The sequence below is a fragment of the Cygnus atratus genome, chromosome Z (assembly GCF_013377495.2).
Source record: "Cygnus atratus isolate AKBS03 ecotype Queensland, Australia chromosome Z, CAtr_DNAZoo_HiC_assembly, whole genome shotgun sequence".
NCBI lineage: Eukaryota > Metazoa > Chordata > Aves > Anseriformes > Anatidae > Cygnus > Cygnus atratus.
In genome coordinates, this window is record NC_066396.1 from 52,592,353 (window position 1) to 52,611,270 (window position 18,918).

Sequence of the window (18,918 nt, forward strand, 5' to 3'; positions counted from 1 at the left end):
CAGGTTAATTTGTAGGGGGGAAATTACACTATTGACGTTCAACTAAATTAGATCAAGAGAAAATGTATTGTTTAGCCCACACTTGAAAAAAAAAAGAAAAAAAAAAAGACGAGAAAATTCTTGCTATTGTTTTGATGAGAGGGTCTCAAACACACAGAGGATATACTTGATACTTATCAAGAGCAAGCTGCCATGAGTGCAAGCCATGTTTTTCCCTGCTCACACCACCTCCATCCTCCAGTGTCTCTCCTTTCTCTCTCCTTACCCTCAGCCTCCCTACCTCCTGTGCCCTGCCTCTGACTCCCACCGGCTCACATACTGCTTCACCCCACCGACCCCACCGCCTCAGTTGTCTCAACTGGAAAGAAAGTCCCAGCACGATCAGTTGCACCCTCGTTAGATTCTTCTGAGATGCCTTTTGGGTATAAATAGGGGCTGGGAGCGAAGGAACTTCAAGTTGGGCCCCGGGGAAGATGTGCTCTCACATTTAGATCTCACTGGACTTTTAATGAAATCTACGTCTGCAAAGGTGACCCAGTTCTGCTACACTTGAGCGACCTCTTACTGAATAGCCTCGCTAATATGAACCAGGTATATTTTAGTCTCCTAAGGTGCCTGGTCTGAGAAGAAGCTGCTGCCCTCAAAGTGAATAACATTTGCTTCACGTCGCAAAAAACAGGGAGTCCTCATTCCCTGTAAGCGTCAGAAGCCCTTTATGAAGCTGGGCCTTTGACAACATGCTGCGAAATAAAAACAGGTCTTGTTATTAATTTAATATTTCTGTTACATGTCCTCACATAACTGATCTTTCACCCCGTGGCCGGCGACGACAGCCTAGCTGCTTGCAAACCCCATTGCTGAGAGAAGGGCAGAGAGAGCTGAAAAGCTCAAAAAGGCAACTTTGCATTTCTCCAGAGTACGGATGCAATCTCCAGCAAATTAATTTGCGCTCCAAGCTTGCATCCCCTTGAGCGCTGGCAAAACAAGGTTTTGTCAGAGGTCTTTCAAGGGAACAGCGAAAGGTGCCTTGCAGGCACCGAACCGAAAACGCAATTAGCAGTTGAGTCGGTTCTCGGTGCAGAAGCATGGATAAGAAGGAAGATCTCATCCCCTTTGGAACGGGGAGCAGGGACGGGGGAGGCAGGGAAAACCGAGGGCATCCCGGCGGTGCCGGCACAGCGGAGCGGGACCTCGGGGAGGGGACGGAGCTGGGGCGGGGGGGCCGTGCCGTGCCGTGCCGTGCTGTACCGAGCTGTACCGTGCCGTGCCGTGCCGTACCGGGGCAGCGGGGGTCGCGGGGCCCCGCGGGAGCTGCTCTGCCCCCTCTCCGCCCGTCCCCGGCCGGCAGCATCGGCCCCGCCCCGCGGCGTGCGCCAATGGGCGTGGGGCCTCATTTGCATATTTGCATATTGGCGGGGACATAAGGGGCCGGGAGGGAGCGGCGCCGGCAGAGGGGGGCAGCTGTGCCTGCGGCGGGCTTCTTCCCCAAGTGACCCATCAACACTTCGTCCTTTTAGCTTTTTTTCTTTCTTTCTTCATTTTTTTATTTTTTTTTTTAAGCCCAAAAACTTAACTCTTCTTCCTATTCGTCCGGTTGTTTTCGTTTTGCTCCCTCGCCGAAAGAAACTTTTCCGCCGCGGCAGCGCGCACGCAGAGAGGAGGGGAGATGGGGAGGAAGGCGCTGCTGGCCGCGCTCTGCCTCTGCCTGCCATGGGCCGCCGCTGTCGGCGATGACCCCGGTAAGTCCCGACCGGTCCCGACATGGGGAGGGGGCTCTGGGCGGGGCACGGGGCGGGAGAGCCTTGGACCGAGCCCGGAGCGTGGACGGGGCGGGCTGGGAGAGCCGCGGGGCATGCCCGGTGAGATGGGGAGCGGGCTGCGGGGGGCACTGCTGCTGCACGGGGGGAAATGGGGGCTGGAGAGGGCTGCTGGAGGACCTGCGTCCTGCTGGGACAGATCCGGGCACGGTTCCTTTGCTCGGAGCTCAGGCAGGGTCTCAGCTCAGGGATGGTATGACCTGCGGAGGCTTGGGATGTGCTTGGGTTTTTTTCCCCCCAGGAGCGAGGTGTCTCCTAAGAATCCCTTTCTGGAGGCAGGATGGCACAGCCGTAGCATCATGGTAGGGTCCTCAGCTCCGTGCAGGACCAGGACCCTCTGTTCTGAGGGCATTCACCTGTCCAGTGGGAGTCCCGCATCCCAGCTGGATGCAGTTCTTGGTCCGTTTCGTCTAAGGCAAGGCGGAATTTCATCACTGTCATAATAATGCGTTTGGGCTGCAGTTAATGTAACGGAATCTGTTAGGAAAAATGTTAACAGAGGAGTGTACCCCCACAGTGTCTATATATACACATACAATTGTACTTACACCACACCTATTGTACTTACATTTGTGTGTGGGCACTCTCCAGGGTAGGGAAAGTAGGACACGTGTGTGTGTTGACTACTCGATGTTCCCTAGTGCTCATGTTTAAGCCACAACATGATCACAGCTTTGACAAGCGAAGAGATTGGTTTTAATAGACCGCTACTCTTCAAACTTTTTAGTGGTGCCCTGTCATGGCATCACTTTTCAGACATTGTGTGAGAGTTTAGCGTATCCTTTAAAAGTCTATATCCTTAGAAGAAAATTTCGATGAATCTCCTACAGTTGCTAGGTGAAGCTAAAATGTATAATGCTCCTTTTTTTTTTCTTCCACTGCAGATGCCTTTGTTATTTCCTTTGTGTGTAAGGAAGCTGGAGGGAAGTATTCGAAACTAAGAGCATGGGGTGCTAGAGCATAGCCAGAGGAATGTATTCTCATTTTGAATCCAATCTTGTGCCATCAGAGGCAATCAAAAGCAGTTTCCATCACAGTACCCAAATTTCATACAGTAAAATAACTATCTTCCCAGAGAAAGCTTTCATCCCTCTAGGAATTGATTTGCCTTAGGCATAGTGATTGCATTATTTCTCCATAGGAACAGGTTATATGTAAACAGGTTGTGTGATCATCCTAAAATTATCCAAGTCTTGAGCCTTGCACTATTTCTTCCACACCACAGTAAAAAGATGTTTTGGAGCCATGGAAAATACATGATCCATCCCTACAGGAATCCAGAGTATTTAATAAACAACATAGAAAAAGATATTGTAGGTGGAGATAACATTGGTGTTCCAGGAAAAGATAATACACTACTAGGAATGCATGCTGATCTCTATTTTTACCAGTGTAAATCCAGAGTCAGGGGTTACACCAGATTTACACCTCTGTGTGATGTGACCTGCTGGTGTTTGCTGTGGCTGTGTTTGGACAGACCTGCCAGGGCAGCTGTGGTATGGCCTTTCCAGAAACAATGCCTTTCTGGGGAGGAGGCTCCTGGGCATCACAAGTGTGCTGTAGAATAGCATGGGCACTGGCACTCCTAAGAAAGTCTGCTGGAACCTCTTCTGTGCAGGAAGCACTTGCATGGTGTGGCTTTCTCATGCACCCTTTCCTCTGTATTACTGTAGTGTTTGGCGGTGATTGCATTTTATTGTCTTGGGCTAATTGCAGATATTGCAGAGGGACTAATGGATGGCAAGATCTCTGCTGCTGGATTGAGTTACAGGCCTGCCAGCTGCAGCTGAATAAGCACCTCTTTGACAGGGAGCGCCTCGGAGAGGGGTGAGCACCCATGTGCACAGCGTGGGAGCCTCAGTGTGCCCTCACCTCGCCAGCTGCAGGGCTTGAGCAGGCCAGGGCCATGCTCAGTATCTGCTCTCTGGCCAAGCTGGGCTTCAGAGGTGTTGCTCTTTCCATTGAGAAGCGAGGGAGGACTTAAGCTCAGGGCTCTGCCATGGGGAAACTCACAGAATGGGAGATGGAATTTCTTTCACAGCAAAGTTAAACAGTAACCTGACTTACGGGGTAGGCTTTGTCGGATTGCAACATGCAGTAGTCTGCTTTCAGTTTATAGTGTAGCTACAATTAAACAATCGTACTTGGTGATGTAGCACAGCTGACCATCAGTGTGCTTCAGAGCGCTTTTAGGGACTCAGTGTGACTGATGGATGCCTTATCCCGGTGCTGGTTATCAGGTGGAGGATGAGTTCCAGTTAACTCCAGCAGGTTGTGTAAATGTTTGATGTGTGCAGATGTTTGCCTCTGTATGTGTGCGTGGACTTAAGTTTACTCAGGCTAGCAGTACGACTTCTAGTGATCTTTGCACCCAGCTAGTAGTATTCCCACTTCTGTGTACATAACACCAGGAAATTGTTGTTTACCAAAGATTCCTGTTTAAACTGTAGTTCAGATGCACTGATTCTTGCATGTGTATTGTTACTATATTTTGCATCCTGCATCCGATGCTGGCAGTTTATTTTATGATTCACATTCCAGGTGCTGATATATCTTCAAACTCACATTTTCCACCCATCTGACCATTGGTACTTTCCTTCGTCCAAAACAGTTGATGGGTTGCTGTAGGCTTCTCATGAAGCAAATTTGAGGATGACTTCTCTTGATTAGTGTGTAACCATGCATTTATATTGAGTCAGAATACTTAAAGTCAGTGTGATGCTTTCAAAATTGTTAGCAGTAATGGACTGAATGGAATTTCACAAATTGCAAGTCAAAGTCAGCGTAACGAGGTTTAAACAGGAAAATGAAATTACTGACTTTTCCTAGTTACTAGATATTTTTCTGCACCTTGTCCAAGTTCTAGGATATTCTCTCTACTGTGATTGTACACGGCAGCTTTTTTAGAAGATGAAAACTGAGACTATGTTAGTGAAAGTTTCAGAAAGGCGGCAGAAATTTTGTGGAGCATGATGAAATGGAGTTTGGCAGTGCAGCCTGTAGGCTGTGAGAAGAGACAGCTCCAGTCTAAAATTGTTGGCTTAATTCTGCTCCCTTTTCCAGTTCTCTAAATAGGTAAATATCCCCTTCCAGGCACTGCTGTGTGCTTACAGTTTAACGAGGTGACCTATGCAGCTTTATTTTGTAATGGGGACTTATATTTGCCATGGTGCACCTGGAAGTTCTTGCAACACAGAGAACGTGCCTTTATACCTCTGCTTTCCTAAGCCCGGGAAAGTGATTTTTAGCAAAAGCATGGATTTGTTTTGTCTACAAATTTAAACCTTCAGGCCTGTTTCTCTTCAAGGCCTTGTTTAGAAATAGAATTGCAGTCTTATCCCAAAAACTACTTCAATGTCTCAGGGTGCACATAAACTTCTTTATCTGATTTCTATCCATCTACGTTATGTAAAGCTTATGGCAACTTCAGTTAAATTCCTATCCACCTTCCAGAAACATGCTGAAGGATCCCCATTTCTGGGTTTGCTCTGGTTTGACTAACCAGAGTTGAAACACATCATTAGCTAGCTGGTAGTGTGTGTGCATTGACCTTCTTTGCATTTCTCTGGCATCGTGTCAGGCTATAGGAATGAAACCCACTGTCACAATGTCTGACCAGCTCAGATTGGACATGATTCAAGGAGACTTCTCACTTTACATCTATGAGGAAAAGGTCTGTGACAAAAGTCTATGTATGACAAGGTTTAGTTCTCAGTCACTTTTTTTTTTTTTTTAAATGAGACCAAGATACTTTGACTTACAAAAGTCAAAGTGGCAAATACTTGCTTTCTGAAGCAACCTGCTCGGTAGCTGCAGTTCTAAATCATGGTATGTATTGAGGTCAGTATGTGAAATGAGTATGTATATATACTGTTATATACCCCTGCATTTTTTCCTGAAATTTAATATGCAGAAGGTGGGAGAGTAGGTGGTGCTGCAACATGTGCGGAGCACAACACGAGGTACAAATTGATCTTGTGCTGTGACCCAGACAGAATTTGCAAAGCCAAACTCAGGCAGCTCTTGAGGATAGCTTCTGATTAGCATGTCATTAAGCAGTCAGCAACAAATGCCACCACACACATTTCCCTCACGCAGAGGGTGTCTTGCTCCTAGGAAATGAACATGTGTGGACATTAGACACCAAGATGCTTTTTTTTTTTTTGAGCATGAAGGATGCTAATGATAATTTCTGACTCTCTAATTCCTCACACAACATAGCTTAATGAGCAGAGTGGCCTTCTGCTATTTCCCTAACCCATGGGCTTTGCAGCCGGTGCTTTCCAGGGGGTGACATAGCCCTTATACCCTAAATACCACCCAAAGATTTTGAGGCTGAAACACTAATATTTGTCAAGCTTTTTCTACCTCTCCAGTGGCAGATGCCCCTGTACTCTAAATTCTCCTCATGAGTGAGTTACATGTGGGACTGCAAATTTGGTTTCTGAAAAGCTTATTTCCAAAAGTGTCACAGTAAGTGCGAATTCTAGCATGTGTTTGCAATTGAGAACACACCAGAAGGCAGGATTTCAATTTAATTTAGATTTTGGTTGATTATCAGATAGGTTTGATTCAGAAGGGAAATGATTTCTAAATATGAAAGGAAGCACTATTAACTAGTGAGCAGGTGGACTATTCTTGTTCGCCTTCCTGTGTGGAACAAGAATACACATAATTGAAAGTCCTTGCATTGTGTGCCTTAGACTTGAAAACTGTTCTTGGTTCTTTCTAAGTTTTACTGATTCACTGCTGAGTGAGAAGTTATAGCTGATATTTAACCAATCAGACTTTGGGTATCTTCTTTTTCTGGCTAAAAAATAAAAAGAATAAGATTAAAGATTTGTTTCAGAGAGGGGTTATGCACTCCCTTGGTTGTGAGAAAATTAAGTTTTGAATGTGCAAAAAATACTAGAGGGGGGCAACTTCTGACAAAACTTGCATGTGGTTAGTTTGGTAGATTTTGTTCATTTTCAGCAGGTAAAGTTTTATATTCAGTGTTATGTGAATCTTTCTGCTTGTTTGGGGAAGGATGTACAAGAAAAACACCTGTTCTTGATGGGAAAGGGGGCAGGAAGGGGGCTTGCAGAGTAATTAGCCTGGATTATCTGGCCAGGCAAGTGCAACCAAGGTCAAATACAGCCAAGGATGCGGCTTGAATGGGGAGACCAGAAAAATAAATTTTAGAAACGGTGAATGATTCTTGCCTCTGTATAATGCAGCACAACTTTGTGGAAACATATATATGTATGCCAGGTATAGAAGACTTATGCAATGGGCAAAAGAAGGGTGCTGGAAAACTGTTGTGCCTAGCATGAGGACCTGACTGCAGCCCTGTGCATTCCCTGTGGTGGCTTGGAGCCATTCATTAACGTGTGTGTAGGAGTCTGTGAAAGCTTGGTGCTCACGATGCCAGGAAACACAGCACTGAGCAGGATGGAGTTGGCCTGAGTTCAGCTGCACTTGGAAAACAGGCAGTCAATATTTGCTAAAAGCAAGTTGACAAAATACGACCTGGTTTCAGGAAAGCATTGGCGTTTAGGTCCATGGTTAATTACAGGATCTTTTGGATATAGAGGTGTTTACGTGTTGGATCAGACCTAGGAGGATGAGGCATTTAAGCTTCCTCCTAGACAAAGGAAGAAGTGGACATGAAGATTAAAGTAGCTTCTCTGCCTTGACAGGAACAAAAGGGAAACTTATGTTTTGAATCTAGAAGCTGGAGGGAGTTCTGAGATGTGATCCTTCCAGGCCATCACATACTTTCTGACTACCAGTACACAATTTATCTATTTATTTTTCTTCCTTCAAATAGCTTCAAAATAACTTCAGGCAGAGGAAGATTTTTTTTTTTTTTTTCTCAAATGTTGTTTATTAGATGATGTGGAAAAAAATACTGTCTTCAAAATGCAGGCTGCTGCTTTGCTGGCTTGGTTTCCTTAGTGGGTATCTGATATTCTCACCTACTGTTTTTCTCTGCTGGTTAAAAGTAAAATACCCACATTCTTATAAAACTTGGACTTAATGGCTCATATTTTTAATGGGCTGTGGTTACTGTATTCTAAGAAGAGCCTTGATAAACAAGTAAGGTGTTTGTGATGAAGTGGAAGATGCACCTCTAAAATATATAGTATTATGATAGGAATTTGCTGCTTTCCTCATGCTCCATAACTCCTAAAAGTGGCTCACACCTGCCTGACAGCTGGTCAGATTCTCACTGTTTTAGCAGTATCATGGAGGGGGAGCAGTTTTCATGAACCTTTGGTTTCCCTCCCACATGCTCACTGGGGGAAATTAAAAGTGTTCTCCATTTCTTGACTGTTCTTGACCTCTCTCCAACATCATAACCGGTGACTTCTGAACTGTTTGCCCTAATACTTCTAAAAGGCAGCTCTGTTTTCTGTGATCTTGTATAGCAGAAGCTGAGACGAATTTTGAGGGAATCGAGAGCAAGTTTTCCTTACGGACGCCTGCAGAGCCCGATGAGGATGTCTGCTACCTGGTTCCTGGGCAGGTGGACAGCCTGGCACAGTGCAATTTCAACCACACCAGTAAAACCTTTGTGGTCATCCATGGATGGACGGTAAGATGAGAAGGGTGGCATGTCCCCTTTGGTTGCACTCCTGATGGGTAGTGCTAGATGCTTCAGCTCAGGGATCTATGTGCCACAGATGATATTAAGATCTTTGATCTTTTTGTTTGTTTGTTTTTAAACCACAACAAAACACAGGTGACAGGCATGTATGAAAGTTGGGTCCCAAAGCTGGTGGATGCTCTGTACAAGAGGGAACCTGATTCAAACGTCATCGTGGTGGACTGGCTAGTTCGAGCTCAGCAGCACTACCCAGTGTCTGCTGCGTACACTAAGCTGGTGGGAAAGGATGTCGCTACGTTTATTGACTGGATGGAGGTAAGTCACATATCTCACATATTTAATCTCCTGTGTCCACAGAGTATTTCTGAAGGCTCTGTGAAAGATAGATATGAAAGACAAGTTCCTATATATTATATAGCAGCCGCACTTTGGCAAATGGTTGGAAGTCTGCCTTGCCTTTGGAATTTATTTAGGGGATCCAGAAACTGGGGCAGAAGATGGCTGAAAATCTATGGTACACAGTAATATGTTCTGTCCCTAATTCTTTATTTCCCTCTATTTTGGTTTTTGCATTAAGCAAAAAACTCAAGTTAACTCAAGCAAGCTTGTATGGAGCAAGGTTATACTGATTATATTTAGTGTTTTTTTATTTGTTTTTTGTTGTTACTCATGGCTCAAACAGGAATTCTGCTTTTTATAAAATAACTTTCCCTGTGTCATCTGATGTCGTCCCACTTAATGTCAGATTTTAAATGAAGCTCTCTTCTCCAGGAGCAATTCAACTACCCTCTCAACAATGTCCACTTGCTGGGGTACAGTCTGGGTGCTCACGCTGCTGGGATTGCTGGGAGCCTGACCAAGAAGAAGGTGAACAGAATTACTGGTAAGGAAACCTGCAGTTGTAGAGAGTGGAGAGTCCTGTCTCCTCCATACTGAAATATTACTTTCCTCTGGAGAATCACCAGAATAATTGTTGCTTGTTGGCTGTATTTAGGCTGTGTTCATTCTACATTAAATCAGTGGTTCTAGTATTTATATAGTAGAACTGGAAAAGGTTCAGAAAAGATCGGTCAAGGTGGTGAGTGAGAAGCCTCAGTATTTTTCTGCACAAGAGATGAGTAAATAGGCAGGGATTTATCAGCCATGAAGAGATGGGTTTGGGGGAATGGGATTGTAAATAGCCAAATCTATGGCCTGGGGAAGGTCTCTGTCTCTTGCAGCACAACAGCTGCAGGGAGTTGTCTCCATCTGGGTGGACATCCCTTGCAGCTGCTGGGAGCATTTCCAAGAGGAGTGGAAGGTGGATCCTCCTGTCATGGGTGTAGTACATGCAGAGAGAGCTCTTTGCCGTGGGATGCTTTGGATGCAAGAAGTCTGTACAGGTTCAAGGGGAGATTGGACAAGTAATCTGAAGAAATCCACTGTGGGTTACTAAAATTTAAATCATAACAGGCTCAAGTAATTTTCTAGGCTGAAAGTAATACTTGGACAGTTATGGGAAGAGGAAAGAAATACACATTTGTTTGCCCTGCTCCTATGCATACTTAAATGTCTGCTTAGGGTGATATTTTTTGGGAGGTTGAATATTGTGCTGGATGAGGTGGTGCACTGTAGCACGGCCATTTGGTCTGGTTTACAGCCCAGCACCTGGAGAGCTGAGCTCTGCTTTGCCCAAGCACTGATCTCAGTGACAAAGGAAATGCCAACATCAGCAAACAAGGCTAAGAAAATCAGTCATCTGTGGCATCTTTGGTGCTGAGAGAGCCTGGGAGCCTCATTCAACCTGCAGCCTGGCTCCCTTCCTCCTGGAGCTGTTTGTGCATGCCTTATGAACAGGAGTTCCTGCTCACTGGCAGAATGGTTCTGACTGTTTGTGGTGTCAATGTTGCTTCAGCTTGACAGTTTACTGTAATAACCCCTCTCCCCTTAGGCATGCAGACTGCAATGCTCTTATTTATGTTTTCCACTTGTTTCCCTAGTAAAGAGTTAGCAGCAAGACATTTTTCACACTTCAAACACTTCAAATAGAAATTTTACAATTCTTCTGTTCCTTGACAAGAGGGGAAACATTGAGAAAATATTTACAACTTGTTTCTCCCATCCACTGGAAACGCTACAGCTGTGGGGAAGTTATCTGTGCTTCTTTACATACATTTACATACACCTTATTTGTCAGATAGTGTCAGCATGTCAAAGTAGTGTATTTGATTCTCCTGCATACATGAATGTTACTTAAATGATCCCACTTTAATGTCTGTAGTGATGCCATATGCAATACTCCAGCCCAGTGTGGCACCAGAGCTTGGCATTTGCATCGCTGTCAGTGTTTCAGCAGACAACCATCTCAGTTATTCTTTGTGGTTTGCACCATAAAGGGCTGGATCCTGCTGGTCCCACCTTTGAGTACGCTGATGCCCTCACGCGCCTCTCCCCGGATGACGCTGACTTCGTGGATGTCCTACACACCTACACCCGCGGCTCTCCGGATCGCAGCATTGGCATTCAGAAGCCCGTAGGACACATCGATATTTACCCTAACGGGGGAGGCTTCCAGCCGGGCTGCAACTTGGGAGAAGCTCTACGCCTGATTGCTGAAAAAGGTTTTGCAGGTGAGGGTGCTCTGAAAACAAAGTGTCATATCCAAAGGAAGATCATCATCCAAAGCAGAGATCTGGATACAGGAATTTGTCCTTCTGGTTCTTTTAATATTGTCCCTTAAAAACCCAGCTATGGCTTAGTGGATTTTACATCATTTTGTATGTGTGTATGCATATTTCATTGTATTTTTCTTTAAAGATGTGGATCAGCTGGTGAAATGCTCTCACGAACGATCCATCCACCTCTTCATCGACTCCCTCCTCTATGAAGAAAAGCCCAGCATGGCCTACCGCTGCAACACGAAGGAGGCCTTTGAGAAGGGGCTCTGCCTCAGCTGCCGCAAGAACCGCTGCAACAACTTGGGTTACAAGGTCAACAGAGTGAGAACAAAGAGAAACACCAAAATGTACCTGAAGACCCGTGCTCAGATGCCCTACAAAGGTAGGTTTTGCGGGCTTACTGGTGAGCAAGGATGGTAGTTTTGCTCAGCTGTGCATCGGGGTGGGCTCATGCTGCAGATGACAATATTGCTGTTTTGGTGTCTACAGTGAGCCTGTAGGCAAGGCTGCATGCATTTGGGTTGCCCACAGGCTGAAGTGCAGGGTCAGAGCATCAATGCCGTTTTATTAAAGGGGTGGTGAGTAGAATACAAAAAAGAGGGTGTTTTGAAATAAACTCCTAAGGGACAAAATGCAAAGAGGATTTATTCTGCAGCCCAGACAATGACTCCACTTGGAACAACTGAATCTTCAGATTTTTTTAGGTGTTTTTTTTTTTTTTTTTTTTCAAATAGTTAAATTTTTCCTACTGCTGGGAAAATAATCAGCAGAGCTCAGCCTGATGAGTAACTTGCTTAAAGTTGTGCAGCCATCAGATTTGTGCTTTTCATACTGCTTTTGCCAGAGGAGCACCGCACCCCATGTTAAAATCTCACAGCAGTTCTTGATTTCCACTGCCACAGCGGTAGGTCTGAAAAGGACAATGCCAGAAAGAACTGGATGGCTTTCAGCTAGGAAAATAACTGCAAAGTTGGATTTAAGTTTTTTTTTTCCTCCCTAGTTTTGACTGTGCCACATGATACATTGATTGCTGTGTGCATTGTGTGTTGGATTAGGAATCAGAGGACACGTTCCTGCAGTGTTAGAACAGATGCAAGAACAGTGTTTTGTTGGCATTTGGCACTTAATCTCTGGTGTCAGGGACTGAAATAAACAGTCCTCTATGAGGAAGGCACAATTCTTGTTTCATGTCAAGGGCTGCAAGTCTTGCACTCTTAAAACAGATTTGAAGGCAATACTACAGATTCTGTGGTTATTATGTTGTCAGAAAGGACTGAAAAGCTTTTTTTTTTTTTAAAGTTGTGATACCCTTGCATCCTAATTGTTACCTCCTCACAAAAATAGTTCCCTGGATACCCAGAGAGCTCATGCATTTAGTGATGCTCTTGTATTCCAACCTAGGATTTGTGGAGGGTTTTTATGAGCATTTGTCATCAGCAGTCTCTTTGGAGCTTGAGAAGTTTTTAATAATGGCCTTTTCTTTTGTGTTCTTCTAGTCTTCCATTACCAGGTCAAGATCCATTTCTTTGGAAAGGCAAATATGACCAAGACAAACCAGCCATTCCTGATCTCTCTGTATGGCACTTTAGATGAGAGTGAGAACATTGCTTTCACATTGTGAGTAGCTACAGAAAGAACTGAAATGCACTGTTGAGTCTAGCATAAATCTGTTAAAGAGCCAATCTGAAAAATTTGGGGTTCTAACTCCAGCTACAGAAATCTATATTACTTAGTCCCAGAATTAGTTCTTGTCCTTGATCAAGAGGATGCATCATTCATCCATTGCTAGAGCTAATGATCTAAGATCTATAGGAGACATTCTTTATATTAGATCTGAAACATAGAAATGGTCTGACCTATGGCCCCGTCTAAGAAGAATTTGTGTTGTGAATGTGTCATCATTCCTCCCCAAAAACCCTTTTTGCCATGTTCCAGCTGAACATGGCAAACCTGAATGTGACCTAGCGTAAACTGCTAGATTGGGCCGAAGGCCTCAGCATAGAAGCTGAGGGAGACATGTTTCCAAAGCTCTGGAAAGGAGCATAAATCTCTTCTTACACACCCTGAACATGGGCTGGAAGGGAATGAGGCTGGAAGGCACCAAGGTGTGTTTCCTACTCCAAGGAAACGCTGTACACAAACTATTCCTGGCTGGTGCTTGTCTAACAGCTCCCCGAGAGCCACCAGCAATGGAGAAGACACCTATCTGTCCCAGGCTTTTTACTAACTTGCTACAGAAGGCTTTTATTATTATTATTTATTTATTTTTCACTCTTTGTTCCATCCATCAGATCTATGGAGGGCAGTTTGCTTTCTCCCTCTTTGAAGTACATAAAATCTTGACACAGTTTCCCCTTCTTTCTCTAGTTTTCTACCCTTTAGGTTAGAAAGCCCCTATCCCTCAAATCTTTCCAGAGTTCACTTAGGACTTCCGATCAGTCTTTTTGGCTCTTAAGACCTTCCCAACAGCTTATTTTTTTTTCTTTCCTGACTCCCTGCAGGCCTGAAGTCTCCTCAAACAAGACCTTCTCTTTCCTGATTTACACAGAAGTGGACATTGGTGACCTGCTTATGCTAAAGCTGCAGTGGGAAAAAGACAGCTTCTTCAGCTGGTCAGACTGGTGGACTCCTTTTACATTCAGCATCCAGAGAGTCAGAGTGAAGTCAGGCGAAACTCAGAAAAAGTAACTTGTTTTCATTGTCATAAAGTATCTTAGTTTTAATTGCTAGTGTTACTCTAATCATGGTATCTCACAGGGCAGGATAAAACATGGAAAGCAGTTGTAAATGAGTGCTACACTGATAGTCAGGGCTACAGTAGCACCAAACCTGCATTTATTTCAGCCATATTCAGCTGTTTGCCTCCACTGGGATCTGCAATTTGTAATTTCACTCCCACAGAATTCATTTGCAACCCACTGTCTCATTTGCCTCAGGTTGGTTACAATATGCAAGAGTATCTCAACGAGAAGCTCTGATTGTATTTGCAATTTCTCCTTGCTGGACACATGCACCGGTTTTCATGCAAAGAGCCTGCTTAAAAGTAGATTTTCAGAAACCTTTCAAAAAAATGCATTCACACTGGAAATGATTGCTTCGTTAAGCTGGATTTTTCTGGAGAGTAGGATGTATCTTGGTGGGTGGGAAATGAAACACATGAATGCTGCAGATGTTGCTAATACATGAATGCTAAAACAGCACTTAATCTGAGCAGTACTGCTTTCCCCTGAATCTTTTGAAGTATTTAGATTCATTAGACGTGAGATCTGTTAGCAGAAAACGGGTCTGGAACAGAGAATGTGCACGTCCTGTGTACAGGGTTGTGAATAGTATGTTCCTCCTTTAAATAAACAAGGCAGTCACTTTATCAAAAAAACAGTTATCAGAGCTGAACAAATATAGGGGTTGGGAAAGTACTGATAAATAGAAAAGCAACCACTCAGGTTTGCTGGAATTGGCAACCTACTCTGTTTGCAAATATTCAAGGGAGCAAGGCTTTCTTCCAAGATCATTAACCTAAAGGAAAAGTCACACGACTAGTGTAAATAAAGAACCAAGAGACTTCGAGGTAGAGCCTCTGCTCTCTTAGCCACAACAAGATTTTATGCAAAGGGCTAACAAAAGTTTGAGGTCCATACATCCTGCATTTACCAGTTTTTCTTACACAGTGATTCTTTTCTTATGGAATTTTTTCTTTATATTTTTAAAAATATTTAAAAATTTTATTTAAAAATATTATTTTTATATTTTTAAAAATAATTTTCTGCCAGTGATTTTCTGCCAGTGACCAGGCTGGTAAAGCAGTAGTGCCCCACATGGCAGAGTGTGAACACTGCTTCCCAGCATCCTGTTCCTGCAGTTAAAAGAAGATGTCTGGCTCAGTCATCTAAATGTCCAACTTCTATTTCACAGGGTGGTGTTTTGTTCTCGAGATGGCACCTCACGTCTTGGTAAAGGAGAAGAGGCAGCAATATTTGTGAAATGCCTGGAGCAGCCTGTCAACAGGAAAAGGGGAGGGTAAGAGCAAGCATCATTGTCTTAAGGTTGTGGAAACATGAATGGGTTTCATAAAACTTCGAGATTTGATTGATTCTGCACTAACATTCTAAACAATGCAGAAGCATTGCAACTCAGTCTAATTTGAGGTTTGCTTGTAGTAGCTTTGGTAGCTTAAAAGCCCCAGACTTGGTTCTCTGCTAACCATCTCCTCGTGTGGTTGTTACCACACCTGCAAAGCAAGTGCAAGTCCCTCTCACACTGTGGTGGTGGTGAAGTATAAATCTTACTGTTAAGGAGGGTTTACTAACAAACCCTCTGTTTTTAGAGGGCACTAACACAGAGGAGAGCTTTCTTCTGTCTGAAGGAGTTCTATGTTCACCCTTAACGCAAGGACATCCAAGCACCCATGCTGAGTCAGTCCAGAGCCCTTCCTTAGGCTAGACGTGGGTCTGGAGGCTGGTACAGACAGAAACAGGGCAGGCACATGGAGGTACTCTCACTGGCACACTACTTTCCTCTGGATTAGTGACTTCCTGAGATTTGCACCTCAGATTTATATCAAGATTACATCTGCGTGTTTAATGCATATTTTTTTCTGATTAGTAACTTTTCTGACCCAGAGTAAACTTTAAATGTGGGCCCAATTTTATTTGGACTTTATCCACTAAAGTTTGAGCTGGAGAAGCAGTTATATTTATTTTAGTGCAGTTGCTATCAGTGAAAGGTCTCATGGGGATACTTGTAGACTTAGATCTTTTTTTTTCTGCATAAAAAGGCATATGTGCTGACCTTCACCCCAGGGCAATGACCTGGCGAGGCCTTGGGAGCTCTGTGTGTGTGTGTGCGTGTGTGTTTCTGACACACCTGTAAAATTCAGTGGCGGCCAAGAACGGCCCAACCACATAACTTATTTTCCTGTTGAGTATTGTTTTTGGATCTTAAGTCTCAAAACAAGACAAAAATTGAACAAGTGTCTTATGTCTTTCTCTTCACCTTGTCTGTATTTTTTTTTTCTTCCCACAGAGCCAAGAAAGCCTCTAAAGAAAATTCTGCACAGGAATCTGCTTAAAAGTGACAAGAATTAAGATTTTTTTTCCACACTGGGGAGGAGGAGAGTCTGTTCATCCCAATGAACTGGATGTTCAGTAACCAAATATATAGAAATATTTATCTGCCACTGGCCTTTTTGCCCTAGCTACTTAGGAGGCTTCTGTAAGGAAGTCTCAGCATACAAAATACTAACCATAAAGATACATTATCAAAATAGTTGTTTAAAACACAGAAACCCCCGCAACAATTGCCAAAGGCTTGAGTGTTAGGAAGGAATAAGTGATTTTTTGTCTAATCATGGTGCCTTGTGACAAAGTTTCTTGACATCAGTTCCTCTATAGCAGTTTTGTAGTATTTATTGAAAAGAAGTAGAGCCCATGTACTGTACCTTGTTTCTTTCTGGAGTCTTCTGGAACTGGACTTTTATTTCCTCCTTGCTTGGCTATCTGAATTTTTCAGACAGTTTCAGTGGCTAGAGTTCATTGTCTTCAGGTGTGTGGTTTAGCAAATAGATTAGGCTTCTCATGTGAAAAAATACCTTTGCTGTGTGGTAAAGCTGTATCCGAAAGATGTCCAGGGGACTGACTCAATATTGGGGATGAATATATTTTAGTTTGTGGTTATGAATGTGCTTTACTGGGGGTAAATGCCAGTGCTGCTTAGCAGTACTTATGATCTGTTAAACTATATACTTCTATGCAGCATATCCTGGAATAAACAGCAGTTGTAGGAGAAGACAGCAATACCAGTGTCCTATGCAGACATTCAGCTTTTCATTTGTGCTTTCATTCCCCTGAAAATGGAGCCATCAAACCTCCAACACTGTGCTGAGTAAGGAACGGCAATGGAATTGAGCTACCAGAAACCGCAGGGAATGGACTTTTTTACCACTTGCTTGCATCCTTGATGCTAAAACTAAGTTTCAGTGCTGTTTGACACTGAATGCCATTCATGCAGCTGTGTGACAGCTATATCTGGTTTTCAGTGCAACTAAATCCACAGGTGACCAGCATACCCCTGCTTCCCTGTACTGGAATTGTGACTTCCAGTGACCAGCCTTCATTTGTTGCTTGGCTGTGATGTGATGCCAGATACTAGGAGTTGCTTGGTTTTCCACCTTGAGGTGGAATTCAGCAGGGAGCAAGAGCTGTGACATTTAAAAAGAGCCTGATTTTTGTGATGCAAAAAAATGAATGGTCTGAGAAACACTTGAATTAGACATGATGTGTGTGAGTTGCCAAAAATAGATATATTGAAGGCTTTCTGCTTTCCCTTTCTTGAAGTAATGTGTAATTTTTCTAGTGCTTGGGAAAATTCAATAGCCTTCATTTAGCTTTCTGGAGGATAAACAAAATACTGGGGAGGTAGAAGGGTTTGAAGGTAGACGTTTGGAGAAGTGTAATGTGAGCTATTGATGCTGTCTTTTCTCATAGTCTATGCTCATAGTCTTTTCCCACATGTGCAAGACAAAGTGTGGAGGTGGTGATTCTCCAAGACCATCCTATCTTTGAAGCAAAACCAACATAAATACATTTATGTGCACAGTTTTTTTTTCTTTTTTTTTTCTAGCCATCGCTGCTAGTATATATGGGGATAAAAGTCTTGAACAGTGCAATATGTTGGAATATTAATAACTCCAAAATTGCTTACATTTGGTTTCCTCACTACAGATAGGATGAGTCATTGAGGGTGGGGCTGAGTATTGAGCCACAGCATTTGAGACCTCTAAAAATAAATACAATTCCATATTCCCTATAGACTTCACATTTTGTTGCAATCTTCTCTTTAGAGTTAAAGTTCTCTGGAAATAAAATGTGTGTAAACAGGTGTGCTTTTAATCCAATATCTAACTCAAACACATACGGAACTTGGATAAAAAATAGTGAGGGTTCTTTTACGTGGGGACACATGATTTAGCTTTGAATGTTATTTATTAGCTGTAAATACCATATTTATGTGTTTAAAGGTAGTTTGTATATATTGCTAAAGTTGCTGAGAGTCTTTACATTTATACAGTTGTGTGGTATTAATCCTGTATATAGCTTTCAGAGAGATTTTTATCAACAAACCACTTACACTGCATTATTTCCAGTGTGGTTAGTAAGTTTTTTTTTTTTTTAAAAATCTCCTCAGTTTTGTACAGAATGGAAACCTATGGTTTTAATAAAACTCTCAAACTGATGCCAAAGTCACTAGTTTCATTTTGATGAAACAATCTGCTGTATATGTCTTATGTTGAAGTTTCACAGCCTTTTACTTGGTATTCTGAGGATTCGTACGAAGATGGGGTAAGACTTTTTTATATTTTAATCATGCAATGTTTGTACTTTTTTTTTCATTTATGATGTTTTGGGACACATGTGAAAATTCACAAATCCTCCTATGCATACTACATCTCTATGTGCCTTGCGAGTATCTTCGATCACAAAGGGAAAGTGAAGCAGCTAGTCAGCTGTCTGTTTGTGGTTTCCAGTTTCATGCCCTTTTACAACAGCTCCTCCATGCTCTGTTCGAAAGTCCTCACGTTCCTTTTTTTTTTATACCTGTCTTCCTCGGTCCCCGCAGCACGAACTGGTGCTTGTGTGCTGTTCCGCCTAACCGAAAATAGAAACTTTCTCTGCAACATCAGTAACTCTCTGACCACTTGGTCTACAGGAAGTCATAAACCACTGATCCCTAACCCTTACCACCACTTTCTAAAGGGAGTAACAGTGAAAAATCACTTTGGCCCGTACTCATGTGCACAGCTGAGCTCAGGACTGAGCTCAGGCATTTGACCTGTGTGGGCTCCAGCAGCCAGACT

General features: G+C 43.3%; 1 protein-coding gene across 2 annotated transcripts; it reads left to right on the top strand.

Annotated features, from left to right (window-relative positions):
* The first annotated feature begins 1,121 nt into the window (after positions 1–1,121).
* On the top strand, positions 1,122–18,296 carry LPL (lipoprotein lipase). 2 transcript variants are annotated; one of them, XM_050716611.1, is made up of 10 exons: positions 1,122–1,739; positions 8,231–8,397; positions 8,545–8,724; positions 9,181–9,292; positions 10,785–11,018; positions 11,206–11,448; positions 12,563–12,683; positions 13,568–13,750; positions 14,979–15,083; positions 16,089–18,296. In XM_050716611.1, the coding sequence occupies exons 1-10, from the start codon at positions 1,667–1,669 to the stop codon at positions 16,132–16,134; spliced, it is 1,464 nt and encodes a 487-aa protein (XP_050572568.1). In that variant the 5' UTR covers positions 1,122–1,666; the 3' UTR covers positions 16,135–18,296. The 2 variants fall into 2 exon arrangements, with proteins under 2 accessions (XP_050572568.1, XP_050572569.1); XM_050716612.1 differs by having other exon boundaries at positions 1,227–1,739; positions 8,234–8,397.
* Positions 18,297–18,918: the final 622 nt, after the last annotated feature.

What these genes read in the sequence shown, in the direction of transcription:
- LPL (XM_050716611.1), top strand. Translation starts at nt 1,667, where the DNA reads ATGGGGAGGAAGGCGCTGCTGGCCGCGCTCTGCCTCTGCCTGCCATGG. An exon ending in TGCTGAAAAAGGTTTTGCAG is followed by an intron (nt 11,019 to 11,205) that starts GTGAGGGTGCTC and finishes TTTTCTTTAAAG; the next exon opens with ATGTGGATCAGCTGGTGAAA. An exon ending in TCAGGCGAAACTCAGAAAAA is followed by an intron (nt 13,751 to 14,978) that starts GTAACTTGTTTT and finishes TCTATTTCACAG; the next exon opens with GGTGGTGTTTTGTTCTCGAG.